General features: G+C 41.6%; 2 protein-coding genes across 7 annotated transcripts in view; both read right to left on the reverse strand.

Moving 5' to 3' along the window:
* LOC138966326 (dedicator of cytokinesis protein 7-like) overlaps nt 1–15,954 on the reverse strand; it is a 96,820-nt gene that overhangs the window by 66,802 nt on the left and 14,064 nt on the right. For all 6 annotated transcript variants that reach the window (XM_070338518.1, XM_070338517.1, XM_070338514.1 and 3 more), the window contains exons 13-18: nt 15,658–15,751; nt 12,928–13,090; nt 12,422–12,539; nt 11,684–11,754; nt 10,816–10,960; nt 10,298–10,399 (exon numbers count right to left, since the gene is read on the reverse strand). In XM_070338518.1, coding sequence (XP_070194619.1) covers nt 10,298–10,399; nt 10,816–10,960; nt 11,684–11,754; nt 12,422–12,539; nt 12,928–13,090; nt 15,658–15,751 — 693 coding nt within the window. The remainder of the gene's footprint in view (nt 1–10,297; nt 10,400–10,815; nt 10,961–11,683; nt 11,755–12,421; nt 12,540–12,927; nt 13,091–15,657; nt 15,752–15,954) is intronic.
* The window catches only part of LOC138966333 (nucleolar transcription factor 1-B-like), a 71,431-nt gene that overhangs the window by 14,673 nt on the left and 40,804 nt on the right, over nt 1–15,954 (reverse strand). The window lies entirely within an intron of this gene.

The following is a 15,954-nucleotide window of genomic DNA, read 5'->3' on the forward strand; positions in this document are numbered from 1 at the left end:
ACAAAGTGTGGTCGTGTAATTTTTCTTGGTGCAGGTAAATAGATCTGCCAAACTGCCTGCTTTGACAACCATTTCTTTGCTATATCTTGAGAAACACCTGCTGCGTCACTGAGCTTGTCAATAGCAGTTCTTCCTTTCCAGTATCCTTTTGGGGAATAATATATTTTAGATAACAAAGCATCACTCATGGTTTTTTAAATGACAGAATATTAAGATTTGACAGCACGCGCAATAAAGTAAACAACAGCCATACCAATAACAATGAAAACAATCTCGCCCACCTTCTGCTCTTCTGAAGGCTGATAAAAGTCACCCAGTTTTGGAGGAGCACTTGTCTTCATTTTCTTTCCAGTTACAAGATAGTATTCTTGAATGGCTGCATCAACATTGGCAAAGGTTTTGTTTGCATGTCCTTGCTGCCTGAGTTTATCATTCATAAAGTCTAACTGCGCAATTCGTTTCTTCTCGTATTCATCCTGTGCTTTCGCCAGTTGTTCCATGGCTTTGTTGTGCCTTTCCCTCTCTTCACCATTTTGCAGTTTAGAAAACAAATAGTTGCTGCCAGAAAATGCAAGCGCATTTACAATCGCACCTCCCACCATCATAACCAAGCTAGCCATTTTATTGTCTTACATGTTTATATTTTCTGGAATAATTCCTTGCTTCACCAGGAAATCTTTTGTTGCAAAGGAAGCTGTCACAACACCAATTAGTTTAGCACCGTCTTCGAAGTCTAACTTTCCCAAGTCGGCTGGTTTCATTCTGAGGAGACTTTTACCCAGCATTGTGTAACCTACACTCAAGCCTCCAATCACTGCAGCGTGATAAACTAGATTAACTATTGTCTTTTCAGAACTCATTTTTATGTTATCAAAATTAAAATATTAAAATTATTCCATATGAAATGAATCCACTGCAGGTACTACTGTGGGCTTTGTTATTGTTTGTACTGCTTTGTTTGTTGGTTTTGGTGTTTCTGGTTTTGGTGTTTCTGATTTTGGTCTTTCTGACACTTTATATTTGCCTTGCCAAAGTTTGTAAAGCAAGTATCCACCTCCTCCAACAACAGCTGCTACAGCTACTTTTCTGTATGATAGAAATGAAGATTTTAATTCTTGATCAGTTTGTGTGACCTTAGTCACTTCAGGAATGTTTGGTGTCTGCTCAACTTCAGACATAATGTTCTGCTTTGCCTTTTGATTTAACTTTTTTTGTCTGTTCCATTCGGCTAGTTTTTTTCCTGCTTCTACTCTACCAGGTTTCTTTGTCACTGTGTTCACTTCTGGTATTTTCGTCTGCTCCACTGTCTGCTTCAACTGATCTGTCATCTTTTTTATTCTGAAAATTAATGTGTTTGAAAGTAATTAATCCAGCAACAAATGGTACTAATAAAGCACCAAATCGATAATACAGGCCACAGGCAAGAGATTCGAGGGACTTGGAAACAACAGGGTCATGTGTTAGATCATGTGTTAACCCATTTGACCCCAGGCCAGCGGCAGCCATTTTACTATGAAATCCCATGTACAGGGAAGTAATTCCGTCACATGTCACTTGTACAAACATTTAAAAAATGAAATAAAATGCTTTTTGAAAAGTTTGACTCACCTGTGTATTTTTCCTTGATGCACAAAACATCATTCCTTCAAATACAATTTTTTTTTCCAGCTACACAGCACAGGAATGTATTAAAAAAAATCAGAAGTACAAAATTTCACTTTCACGCAAGCACCAACATCAGTGTCAGACTGTTAAAAACACACAGACTTGCAGCAAGGGTCCAACCTCCACAAAAGAAAAAGCTACAGAAGGCTGCTACTGCAGCAGTTCCAAATGAAACTGAGCAAAACAGTGTCCCTTACAGTTACACAGGTCTAAGTCCGTAAATCCCTGAAAAACATCGTTGTCATCGTCCGAGTCCCCCATGAAGTCGTACCAAAACTCTGCGTTTGATCGTGTATCCATTTCGAAGTTTCAAAAAATCGCTACTCCTCTCACAGTGAACCAATTTTCAAGAAGAAAACATGTGCATAACCGGAAGGAAGTCGCGAAAACAACGAAGTCTCGTCCGCGAGAGTCTCGTTTATAACAACAACAATGGCCGCGCCCTACTGAGACACGTGTTTAGCGGCTGGTAGCGGGCGCTCCGGGGCCAGCCACTGCAGAAAAACAGCGGGCGCTAGCGGGCGCTCCGGGGCCAAATGGGTTAAGTCTTCCTCCGAGTCGAGAGGTGTAAAATGTCCAAAAATCTTTGTGTACAAACCTATAACAGTCTGTCCAATACTTCTAACCATCTTAGAACCAAGCACTGATTCATACCGTCCATGATACTTTTCTATATCTTCTGAGGAAAGATGTTGTACTTCTTCCACAGTTAACTGCTGCCCAAGGTAGTGTTTTGTTTTTCCACAAACAGCAAGTGAATACAATCTTTCTTTTTTATCAGGTATAGTCCTACTGTCACAGATTTCAATATCTGTAGCAGTCTGCATCAGCAATTCATCACAGTTCATTTTATTTTGATGCAGAATAAAATTAAAATCTAGTAATTAAACTTGAGTAAGAACTTAGGTAGGAACTTGAGTAGGAACTTAGGTAGGAACTTGAGTAAGAACTTAGGTAGGAACTTAACAAGAACTTGAGTAAGAACTTGACAAGAACTTGAGTAAGAACTTGACAAGAACTTGAGTAAGAACTTGAGTAAGAACTTGAGTAAGAACTTGACAAGAACTTGACAAGAACTTGACAAGAACTTGGTAAGAACTTGACAAGAACTTGAGTAAGAACTTGACAAGAACTTAGCAAGGATTTCTACAAACATACATACTGAACTGGTTGATCAGTTTTTAAAACCAGTTTCGAGTGCTTAGAAGATTTCAGATTATTCTTTATTCTTTCTCTCTCCTGTTTGTTTTCAATGACATCATTTTCTCGAAGACACTCTTCAAAACTGTCACGGTCCTTTGAATAGAACAATGTTATTGTTTTGAGTTGCTCTCTAAAGTCTTTCAGAACTGCATTGTATTTTTGTGTTAATATCCAAACTGATATTAATGCATGTCGTCCACTGAATGCAAGCTTTGCTAGTGCACTTTTCTTTCTAACAATGTCACGTTCTGCTGCACAGTCATCAATAATAAACAGTGTTGGCGTGTTCTGAAAAAGATCGAAATAATGCTCCAAGCAAACATTTAGACGATCAGAAGGATTTACAATAAATATATTTTGATCAGACCATATGAATTTTCTCTCCTTGTATGTTCTGTTATGCTTTATGGTTGGACAGAATATGACTATGTGTTCAAAGTGATTTATGTAAACGGTCTGTAATAAATCCAAAACATATCTTGTTTTGCCGCAACCTGTTGCCCCACAAATCAAAGAACAGTGTGGATCTTTTGGAAGAAAATCTAGATACTTCATTTTAACACGTTCAATAAACAATATCCTGTAATCTGCTTTCAGAGATGTTTAACTGCGCATCTGACACAACAAACACGTAGATCTTAACTGATTTACTACTACTCCCTACTTCCTTTTCAATTTGTATTGTGATTCCTTCTGATCCGTTTTCAATTCGCCTTCCACTTCCATGCAGTTTGTTGTCGTCAGTTGTTCTGAGATCCAGCCATAACGCATATTTATTTGTCAAGAAATCTTCTACGCCAACACCGTGTAAATGTAGATCTTTAGCCACAAGATCAGATGTTGGGTCTTTCAATCTTCCTCCAGTAAAGTACTTTCTTGCTTCATCATAGTGTTGGTATGGCAGCATGCCAGATGCAAATATTTGGTTTGGCTGCCCTTCAATTGTGCAATATACTCTATTGATTAGTGGATTGTAAAACTTTTCTATTTGCCTTTCATATGAATCTTTTGGTTCCTCAAACAACATAAGTATTCCCTTCATTGACCTAGCTGGTGTATTCAAGTTAATGTTCCAGATTGGATCAGCCTGGCTTTTTGAAAGTGTACTGTGATTCAACACTCTTTCATAATAGATAGGCAGCTTAGAACTGTACTGATTTTCTATAAGTCTAGCCAGTTCAGGATGGTTTACAACATCAAACTCTAAAGAAATTCCAGACACCTTATACTTTGCTTCCGGGTCTTGTGAAAGCATAACACGATCATAACTATTGAAAGTCAGGTCGTATGACAGCCTGTCACGCAATGCTCCTTGATAGAAGGGAGGATGTGAATTTATGAGTTCAAAGTCAAGTGGAATACAAAATTTGTTTCCAAAAGCAACATTGACAGCGTTATCTTTTTTGTTGTCAGCTTTATCTCCGGCTCCTATTCTAACTTTTATCCCATTGTCTGACTGAATCCCTTGAAACACTCTGTTTTTCTTTTCATTGTCAGTCAACCAATTATCTGCATAAACTAAAAATACATCTGCATTATTCAATGACATCACTTCCCGCCCTTCCAGTTTGACAGTAATCTTCCTCACAATTGCTCTTCCTACATTATAAGCCAAAGTCCTATTTTCATCTGAGCCAGATTCTAATTCTAATTTGAATGATAGTCTTACAGTGCCTGGTACAATAACATCGTTCTTACCTAGATTAGGAAACCTAACAGTAAGTATTTCATTCTGATCAATAGTAGAAGGATTATTTGTAACTATAACTGTTTGCCTTATTCCTTTTACCCCGAGAGGTTCTTTCAGCCTTCTGTAAGGATCAAGAACAGAACCGAACGATTGTGCCATCTTTTTTTATTTTCAAAATAAAAAATAAGTTACAAATGGCAGAAGGTGGATTTGAAGATTTATTTGAGCCAGCGGACGACATGAGCGAAGCAATCCCTTTGGTTCCCTACCATCATTCACTGCATTATGAGGTGGCACGACATGAACTTCTGGAAGGTAAAGTTAGAGATTTCTACAAAAGTTTAGGAGAAGAACCTGATGTTTTAGATCCAAACCAGTTCAAAATGGAAGCAAATCATTTATATACAACTAGCGATAAAGGAGAAAAAGTCCAACTTACATATAAATCTAATCCTGCTAAGTTTCTATCAAAAGTTTCACTAAAACAAAAACTTACTGCTAATCGACTTAGGCAATTAGATATTGTGCCTAGCACACGGTCATCACCTTCCCATGTTGTTTCCTTACTTCAACAAGCAGAACTAGGACTACCAACTGCTACTCAAATAGAATCTGTTCCATTGCAAGATCTTAATAAACTCGCAGAAGAGGCTGATCAACTTATACAAGAGATAGAGACTTCTTTTTCTGAGGAAACTTCACTGAAGACTCCACATGAACTATTACCTATGAGAGAAATAGAAGCCCTTAATCAATCACTACAAACCATCAGAGGTGAAATAGCAAATAATCTGTCAAAACTAGGTCAGCTGGATGAAGATATAAACAAAGAGAAACAAAAACTTGCTGATGCTGATGATTTGAACCTAGAACAAGAAGTAAAAAACAGAATTTCTAAGCGTTTAAAAGATTTGCAGGAGGAGAAAGCCATAAGGTTAGAAGTTCTAAGTAACAATAGAGAACAACTGAGAACACAGGTCAGCAGAATAAAAAATACAATTCAAAGAATCCTTTACGAAGACACAACTCTTGCTGAAAGAATTAGAACGCTTTTCAGAGAGCAGGGAATCACAATAGCTAGTATACTAACTGCGTTAGGATTTGCAATAAGCACATTAGTGTTAACACTCACAGGTGGCACTGTCACACCTCCACCTCCACCTTCATCTCCATCTGATCCGGGATGGGTAAAGAAACAACTCAAACACATTGCAGAACTATTAAAGAAACTAGCAGCAAAAGCTTTGGATGCACTTCCAGGAATCATTGGTTCAATTGTTAGCTGGCTGTTATCTTTTGCAGGTAAAGTTGTTGGTTTCATGGCTGAACATCTCTGGACTCTAATAGTTTTAATTGCAGGTGTTCTGCTAACGAGAATAAAGCAAAAGTAAGCCTACACCCACTCCACCAATTACTAGAGCAGTCTTCTGCGATTCATGATCATCACTAATACTAACAGCTTGATCATCACTAGTGACAGAATGATCTTCACCTGCAGCCCGATCTTCACTTGTCACGCTTTGTTTCTGTTCATTGTGATATGGCTGTAACATCGTTCTGATTTCTGAATTCAGTTCTTCACCCTTTCCAAGCGGCTGGGTGTCACTAGCAATAATGATTTCATTGTTATAATTTGTTATTGTTCCAATCTGCAGCTGGAGATCAGAAGGTAACATGTAAAGGCCGTTACCAACAGCAAAGTCAACTTTTGATCTTGCATAACGGAGAGAGTCTTGATACCTTTTGATGCTGGAAGGCAGATCAACTGCAGAGTTTATGACATCTTCTAAATTTGATAACAACTGTTTCTGTGCACCAAACCCTGTGCTTGTTCTCATTATGTTTGATCGTGTCTGTGCCTGCGAGCCTAGCAAGCACCACGCATATGTTCGGATAGATTCATTGATCCTTTCAACACCTGATCCAGTGAAACCTTTGCCGGTGTCTAATATAAAAGTAGTCCATGCATTGTGGTGCTGTTGTTCTATTGATCCTAACTGTACCTGCACATTTGAAGAAAAAGATGTATGACCTGGCCAGTAATCAAAATTATACCTCCTGTGGACACCCCATAAATATAGTGTTCCCATGCCATGGTTTTTGTCTTGCTTTTGCCTAAAGTCGGTCTTAAAATCTATATTGAATTCATTGCAGAGACGCTCATACACTTTCATGTTTATCCTATTGTTGAATGGGTTCCAGCTCTTTTCATGCGGCATTGGTGCCTGAAGTTCAGACAAGATTCTCCTGCACTGATAGTAAACGTGAAATGTGTACACACACTTTGTCAGTAAGTTTGAATTATTCATGTGGTCTGCATAGGACACTCCACATCCTGTGGTTGCACAGAATATTGCAAAGTTTAACTGATTCTGATAGAACTGAATTGGGTGAGAGTTCCACATCTTTGGAACACTATCATTTTTGATTGGGGGATTTAGGTAAGAATGGAATGGGTCAGGCACTTTAACGCGAATGGATTCTGTTTCTGTTACAGCAAAGTCCAACTCATGGAAAGAAATAGTCTTTGGATTGTAATATGGTCCAGTTTTGTATTTAACGTCTTTGTTGAATTTATACTGAATCATTTTTGTTGTTGAATAAAAAATGTTTATCACACTAACAAATGTGAAGACTGGTGTGCCAGTTAAACTTGCAAACCCTATCAACAATCAAAATGGAGGAATGAAAGTTGCACTGCATGAAATTATGTACAAGGTTACTTGGTATAATATCAGTAAAAAAAAGGCTAACAACTGGGTTAGAATTAATGGTAAAACACATTCTGTAGAAGATGGTTACTATGACTTCTGCACTTTAGAGAAAGAATTGTTTGCTCCAGTAGGTATTACAGCGAGTTTAAATCATGCAAGTCTCATTGCTACTCTTACTATGCCCAAAACTAGAGAAGTAAACGTTGAGTTTCCAACCAAACTCCTTGATATGCTTGGAATTACAAAAATATACAAGGGAACACGTCCCATTGACATGGATGTTAACAGTGTACTGTTTGTTCACATGAGAGAGCTTAACACATCCTATAATCTGTTTAATGATCAGCGTTCTGATCTGCTTAGGATTCTTCCACCGAGTGATGCCTCTTTTTGTAAAATGCACGTGCCAACATTTAAGACACTTCAGTTCAAGGACTTGGAGGAAGGGTGTCATGAATTCCTACACATTGATCTGAAAAATCAAAGTGGACAACCAGTTGATTGTTTGTTTAACATTACATTGGAAATAGTTCCATAAAATATTGAGTATTAAAATGTCGAGTGGACCTACAATAGCTTATCCTGTTGCATGTTCAACTATAGAGTTGAAAGATTTAGCAGACGCTATCGACTTTGAGAGCAATGCTGAAGTTGGTGCAGTGTATGCATTCGAGTTTACAGACACTGGTCATTACAAGAGAAAGGAAATCGACGATGAAAAGAAACCAAGATTCCTCAAACTAGGTCAAATCCGTGATGTTAATGTACCTGATCCAATTGTCGATGACACATTCTACATGTGGAAACATCAGAATAAAAAATGGGTACTTAGTCCTGTTATAAAAAAGATTGACTGGGAAATGAAGTTTGAATTTGTGAGTCCATACACTCTTGTTGGAAAAGACGACACATTCCGTAAGTCAATCAATGCTAAACCACTAATTGTTAGCCTTGTTCCTGCGATTAACAGCAGGGGAGAAGTTGCAGTTAAACCTTTCCATAAGAACAACTATCTCATTCACAGAAAACAAAGTGTTGCAAAGGACGCTGACACCATTGTCGATTTTATACCCAAGCTTCCAATAGGGCAGAATGCAACTATGATATTTGATATAGTTGTCAGGAAAAGGGAAGAAACCACAAACACTGTTCTAATGAGAGGAATAAATCTCAACTGGAGACCATTAAATGTTGAAGAAGTCAGAGTATTTATTGCTGTTCAAAAGGATTCTAACACAATAAAAAAACAGACGTCAAACCAAAATGTTGTTGTTAACGCAGATATAAATAATTTAACAGAAATAAGAAGTATTAATCTTACTTATCTTGATTTGATTGCTTTCTACTATACAGATAAGGTGTTAAGCAATGAACAGCTTCAAAGCTTAGCAGAAACACTGGCCAGTGAGAATTAAGATAAATATTTTATATTTTGCATTAAAAAGATGACTAGCAGTGTGAAGCTTTATCCTAATATTGATGAAAGTGCAGCAGAAAGTCAACAATTCAGACTGGCACACATTAGTAATATACAAAAACAACTAGAAGATGAATTAGAAAAATATTCTCGCGCTAGACGTAAGTACTCAACAACTTACAACAGCCTTTCTAATGCCAGCACTGGTTCTACTATCCTTGCATCAGCTGCAGGTGTAACGGGAACAATTCTGTTAGCTACCGGAGTAGGGACTCCAGTTTCTCTAATCCTAGGTGGTGTCGCAGCAGCAGTTGGTGGTTTATCATTTATAGCATCAGCTATAATGAAAAAAATTGTGAAAAAGCTTGAAAAACACGAATCCATTTCCACTCTTGCATCATCAAAATTGTCTAGCCTAAAACTGTCTATCAGTAAAGCACTTGAAGATTCAAAAGTTTCTGACGAAGAATTCAAACAGATACAAACAGACTTTGATGACTACAAAAGTAAGAAAGCAAGTATTCAAACAAAAACACGAGCTGAATATAACAAGCCACTCGATATAGAAGATCTGAAAAAGCAGTTTTTAAAAAAGGGGATTCAAATAGGACGGGAAGAAAAAGTAAAAATAGAATCACTTGTAAAGAGTTAACTATTCGTTTAGACAGTCACATTGCATGTATCAGATATAATTCTAACAGTGAAAGAACATATGAAGTAAAGTTTGTAAATGAGAGAGCGTATTGAGCTTAAGAATGTTGTATAAGAGAAAGGGAGAATGTACGTTCTGGGTTACTGATTCCGACAGACCCGGCATTGGTTCAAAACAACCTTACTTTACTGTATTTTTTTTGTATGGATTTATGCAGTATTTTTCTGATTTTGTCGCATGTTTCATTTTAGTAAAAGTTTAGTCCAGAAGCCTATTTTGCGTTAATATTTAGGGTCTGTCGGAATCGGTGAGCCAGAACGTACATTCTCCCTTTCTCTCCCCTCGATGTTAAAATATTTAGTCAAAACTTGACTAAATATAACAAGTTGAGAAAAAGTTGTATCAAAACATTTAGTCAATCAGACTGCTTGAAAAATTAAAACAAGTTGAGAAAAAGTTATATCAAAACATTTAGTCAACCTGTTAGCCTAAGCAAGAGAGAGAGAGAGAGAGAGAGAGAGAGAGAGAGAGAGAGAGAGAGAGAGAGAGAGAGAGAGAGAGAGAGAGAGAGAGAGAGAGAAAGAGAGAGAGAGATAGAGAGGGGATAGAGAGAGCAGGAGGGAGACAGAGAAAGAGACAGAGAGAGAGAGAGAGAGAGAGAGAGAGAGAAAGAGAGAGAGAGAGAGAGAGAGAGGGAGATAGATATAGAGAGGGGATAGAGAGAGCAGGAGGGAGACAGTAAAAGAGAGAGAGAGAGAGAAGAGAGAGAGAGGAGACAGGGAGAGAGATACGAGAGGAGAAGAGAGAGACAGAGAAGAGAGAGACAGAGGAGAGAGAAAAAGATAAAAAAGAGAGAGAGAGAGAGAGAGAGAGAGAGAGAGAGAGAGAGAGAGAGAGAGAGAGAGAGAGAGAGAGAGAGAGAGAGAGAGAGAGAAACAGAGACATTTCAAGCCTACCTCTGGGTGGTGCAGAGAGTAGTGTGGCAGCAGTCTCTCCACAGACACCGGCAGTGTCATGTCTCCTGTCAACAGTCGGCCATCTTGGTACAGTGGAACCCACTGTGCAAATCAAACAATGGACACACACATACATTTTTGAAGAGAAATAGGTGACTAAGGACCAGGCCTGAGTACTGAAGAAAAAATAATTTGAGAGTTCTAGTCAATGCTAATGCTGCGTTGAGAAATCAAAAGGACAAGAACAGTAGAATCAATCCCTTCAGAATTAAAAAAAAACAAGAATTGTAGGTTACTGGAACGTCTAATTATTGACAAAGCAAAACATTACATTTGTGAGTTTTCTCGATAATTTAACATTCCAATAACCTACAATTCTTGTTTTTTATTCTGAATTTTGGAACGTTAGCAGTCTATCTGTTTTTTTTATCTCTTTCTTTCTCAGAACATAATGAACGGGCAATCCCGCCCTGCCCCCTCCTCCTCCACCTCCACACACACACAAAGATTGTACTTACAGTGTATCCCACGGGGACCTCGGTGGGCGTAGGCTCATTCTTCTTCACTTGGCAACTGATGTGGTAAAAGGTGAAGAGCAGGTGGTGCGAAGGTGTCAGGCGCGCTGGCAACTTCATCTTCACCTCCTCATAGAAATCAGGAGACCTGGAAAACAAAGACATACTAGCACTGGTGAGCGTTCTTGGAAACTGAAATTAAACAAATGTTTATTAAGAATCTTGATAAATAAATAAAAGAAATAAAACAATATTGATTAAGAATGTACCAAATCTGGTTACTGTTGTGTTCTCTTTTCGGTTAAAACTATCAAACAAATTAATGTCACCAAAACATCTGAAATTCCCTTATGCGTTTTGTTTTTTTATATTCTTTCAAACCTGTGTGTTACACCCCTGCTACACTAAGGCCTTCCTTAATGGATCCCGAAGTTGACTTTGTGAAGTCTTTTTACCCAAAAATCAGGGCTAAAGCTTTGTGCAGTGAGCTTTGTGAAGAAGACTTCACCCGATTAAAGGCACAGTAAGCCTCCCGTAAACCACCACAGAGCTCCCCGAGCGTCTACATACAGTACAAGCATACTTCCATTTGAACGCTCACCGAACGGGAACATCCTGGCTGCTTTCTGTCGAGCGTGAGAAATTTTCAAAGAATTTATTTTCGTGGACTTGCTCCTCTACAACAATGGCGCCTCGTTTTGGTGCTGGACGGCTGTTATGAATATTCAATACCGGAAATCACGCCCGGACAGTAAGCCTCCCGTAAACCATCACAGATACTGTCAGGCTTTTACACACAGTACAAACACCCTTCCACAAACACTTTTTCATTTTCTGTTTAATGCTGTAATGGTTGTTTTGAGTTACATACTTGTTATGATAAGTGACAGCAGCAAATGCCTCTTTGGAGAACTCAGGACTGCTAGATTTGCCGAAGATCACCTGTAAAACAACAAGTAAGGATGCAATAGAACATTGAAGAAAAAGCAATTCAAATTTCAATCCAATAAGCGAAATACTTGTCCAAACATATTTCGATGCAGAACTCCAAAATTCCTTTATCATAATCTGTCATTCAGCAAAGCTCAACAATGTTCACAGGCCACATTCATGGTCACTTTCTGTCCATCTCGTGATTTCACTCCGTGTAAGGTTCACCATCACAATGTCAACAATTTTTACAAGCCACACTTTGTAGCTTTCTGTCCTTCTCCAAATTTCACCCAATGTAATAGGTTCACTGTCTCAATCAATGAATAAATCTCAAAAGTCCACTATTTTTGTTAGATGTAACATCACTTCCACAGGGCTATGTTGGGAGATAAGCTTTGTTACATATTTCTGCACAAGAATCCAAAAACAAGAATTGTAGGTTAGCGGAACGTTTAATTTTTGACAAAACAAAACGTTCCATTTACAGTACGTCGACCCAGTGGTCTGTAAAGCAGACAAGACAGACAAACACTTATGGTGCAAATAATGAACTTATCTCAAAATCGTTGATGAATCTCGCCTGCAAGATGCCGGCAAGGTTTTTTGATTCTGAATTTTGGAACGTTAGCCGTCTATCTGTTTTCGTATTTCTGCACAAGGGAGATAAGAAACTCACAGGCAGAGCGTGACCGTCCTCCTCTCCAGCCATGAACTGAACGCGCACGGCCAGGTTTCGGGCAGAGCCCTGTCGGTTCACAAAGTTCAGGCTCTTGGGGTAAACGTACAGCAGGTTTCTGTTCAGGCAAAGAAAAATGTGGTTCATGACTCATAGAAGAGTTGATACAAATATAATTTAAGTGGAGGTGCAAGTTTGGGTGACTGGTGGGTACAAAATGCAGAGAGAGAGAAAAAGAAAGAGTGAAATTCTGAGTGTGTGTGTGTTCGTGCGTGTGTGTTCGTGGGTGTGTGTGCGTGTGTGTGCATGCATATGTGTGTTTATGACATCCAAACATTGGTGAAATATCAACACAACTCAAATGAACTCCAGATTTCCATCAACTACCTCATTCTTTTCTCTGCCAAATTTCAACTTGATTATGCAATCGTTATCATGATGTATTCAGCGTGCACTAACATCACCAACAAAGACAAACTCATATCCAGAGCCGACACAAACAATACCTGTAGATAGTTGCTGGCACATAGACTTCACGAGACGGAAACTCCAGGATCTCTTTGACTGGTCGCCCCTTCTCATCGGGGTAAGGTTCAACACGCATCAACTCAGGGGTCAGTGAATAGCGAATCTCCTCTGGGCAAGGCGAGATGTCCAGCTTGAGGGTGGCTGAACACAATCAGACAAAACAAAAAACAAGATAACAATAAAAATGTACTCACAAGAAAACAGCAACAAGAATACAAAAACAAGAACTAGTTTCGACTTAATCTTCGTCAGCACAAGTCTCATGACTTAAAATAGCATATCCCCGCAGCTGCCCCCCTCGTATCCCCCTCTCATTTTCCAACATTGTGCTGCCCACCCCCTCCCCTACCCCTCTCATTCTCCAACATTGTGCTGCCCACCCCCTCCCCTACCCCTCTCATTCTCCAAAATAGTGCTGCCCACCCCCTCCCCTACCCCTCTCATTCTCCAACATTGTGCTGCCCACCCCCTCCCCTACCCCTCTCATTCTCCAAAATTGTGCTCCCCACCCCCTCCCCTACCCCTCTCATTCTCCAAAATTGTGCTGCCCACCCCCTCCCCTACCCCTCTCATTCTCCAAAATTGTGCTCCCCACCCCCTCCCCTACCCCTCTCATTCTCCAACATTGTGCTGCCCACCCCCTCCCCTACCCCTCTCATTCTCCAACATTGTGCTCCCCACCCCCTCCCCTACCCCTCTCATTCTCCAACATTGTGCTGCCCACCCCCTCCCCTACCCCTCTCATTCTCCAAAATTGTGCTGCCCACCCCCTCCCCTACCCCTCTCATTCTCCAACATTGTGCTGCCCCCCTCCCCTACCCCTCTCATTCTCCAAAATTGTGCTCCCCACCCCCTCCCCTACCCCTCTCATTCTCCAACATTGTGCTGCCCACCCCCTCCCCTACCCCTCTCATTCTCCAAAATTGTGCTGCCCACCCCCTCCCCTACCCCTCTCATTCTCCAAAATTGTGCTGCCTACCCCTCTCATTTTCCAACATTGTGCTGCCCACCCCCTCCCCTACCCCTCTCATTCTCCAAAATTGTGCTGCCCCCCTCCCCTACCCCTCTCATTCTCCAACATTGTGCTGCCCACCCCCTCCCCTACCCCTCTCGTTCTCCAAAATTGTGCTGCCCACCCCCTCCCCTACTCCAAAATTGTGCTGCCCACCCCCTCCCCTACCCCTCTCATTCTCCAACATTGTGCTGCCCACCCCCTCCCCTACCCCTCTCATTCTCCAAAATTGTGCTGCCCACCCCCTCCCCTACCCCTCTCATTCTCCAACATTGTGCTGCCCACCCCCTCCCCTACCCCTCTCATTCTCCAACATTGTGCTGCCCACCCCCTCCCCTACCCCTCTCATTCTCCAACATTGTGCTGCCCACCCCCTCCCCTACCCCTCTCATTCTCCAACATTGTGCTGCCCACCCCCTCCCATACCCCTCTCATTCTTCAACATTGTGCTGCCCACCCCCTCCCCTACCCCTCTCATTCTCCAATTATTGTGCTGCCCCCCTCCCCTACCCCTCTCATTCTCCAACATTGTGCTGCCCACCCCCTCCCCTACCCCTCTCATTCTCCAACATTGTGCTGCCCACCCCCTCCCCTACCCCTCTCATTCTCCAACATTGTGCTGCCCACCCCCTCCCCTACCCCTCTCATTCTCCAACATTGTGCTGCCCACCCCCTCCCCTACCCCTCTCATTCTCCAACATTGTGCTGCCCACCCCCTCCCCTACCCCTCTCATTCTCCAACATTGTGCTGCCCACCCCCTCCCCTACCCCTCTCATTCTCCAACATTGTGCTGCCCACCCCCTCCCCTACCCCTCTCATTCTCCAACATTGTGCTGCCCACCCCCTCCCCTACCCCTCTCATTCTCCAACATTGTGCTGCCCACCCCCTCCCCTACCCCTCTCATTCTCCAACATTGTGCTGCCCACCCCCTCCCCTACCCCTCTCATTCTCCAACATTGTGCTGCCCACCCCCTCCCCTACCCCTCTCATTCTCCAACATTGTGCTGCCCACCCCCTCCCCTACCCCTCTCATTCTCCAAAATTGTGCTGCCCACCCCCTCCCCTACCCCTCTCATTCTCCAACATTGTGCTGCCCACCCCCTCCCCTACCCCTCTCATTCTCCAAAATTGTGCTGCCCACCCCCTCCCCTACCCCTCTCATTCTCCAAAATTGTGCTGCCCACCCCCTCCCCTACCCCTCTCATTCTCCAAAATTGTGCTGACCACCCCCTCCCCTACCCCTCTCATTCTCCAACATTGTGCTGCCCACCCCCTCCCCTACCCCTCTCATTCTCCAACATTGTGCTGCCCACCCCCTCCCCTACCCCTCTCATTCTCCAAAATTGTGCTGCCCCCCTCCCCTACCCCTCTCATTCTCCAAAATTGTGCTGCCCCCCTCCCCTACCCCTCTCATTCTCCAAAATTGTGCTGCCCACCCCCTCCCCTACCCCTCTCATTCTCCAACATTGTGCTGCCCACCCCCTCCCCTACCCCTCTCATTCTCCAAAATTGTGCTGCCCACCCCCTCCCCTACCCCCTCCAGCCACCAAAATAAAATTATAAACCAGATTTTTCTTCTGCATCTCAAGCGAGTTGGGAATGTACCTGCATTCCTCAATCAGCCATGTGAGAATCACTTCATCGCAAACCATATCTAATCTCAACAACAAGAACAAAGAATATTAATACCATACCTGGAATGCACTTGACTCGCTTGAGGACAGAAGACGGGCGTTTGAGATCAGCCAGAAACTTGTACAGATCTTCGTCACTCAGTTTCACCCCCTCCTGGTTAACAAACACACCAAACAATTTTTTGGCCAGGGGAGATAATAAGTGTTATCATAAAAAGAGCCTCAAACAATGAGCTCATGAACATTTGGCCTTTATTCCTTTACTGTAAAACTAAAAAAGTCTAATGGGGTAAGTAGAAAAACAAAGGCCTTGAGTACATATTCAGCCATTGGTCTGCAAAGCTTGGTGAAGCACAG

The sequence above is a fragment of the Littorina saxatilis genome, linkage group LG5, assembly GCF_037325665.1.
Source record: "Littorina saxatilis isolate snail1 linkage group LG5, US_GU_Lsax_2.0, whole genome shotgun sequence".
Taxonomy (NCBI): domain Eukaryota; kingdom Metazoa; phylum Mollusca; class Gastropoda; order Littorinimorpha; family Littorinidae; genus Littorina; species Littorina saxatilis.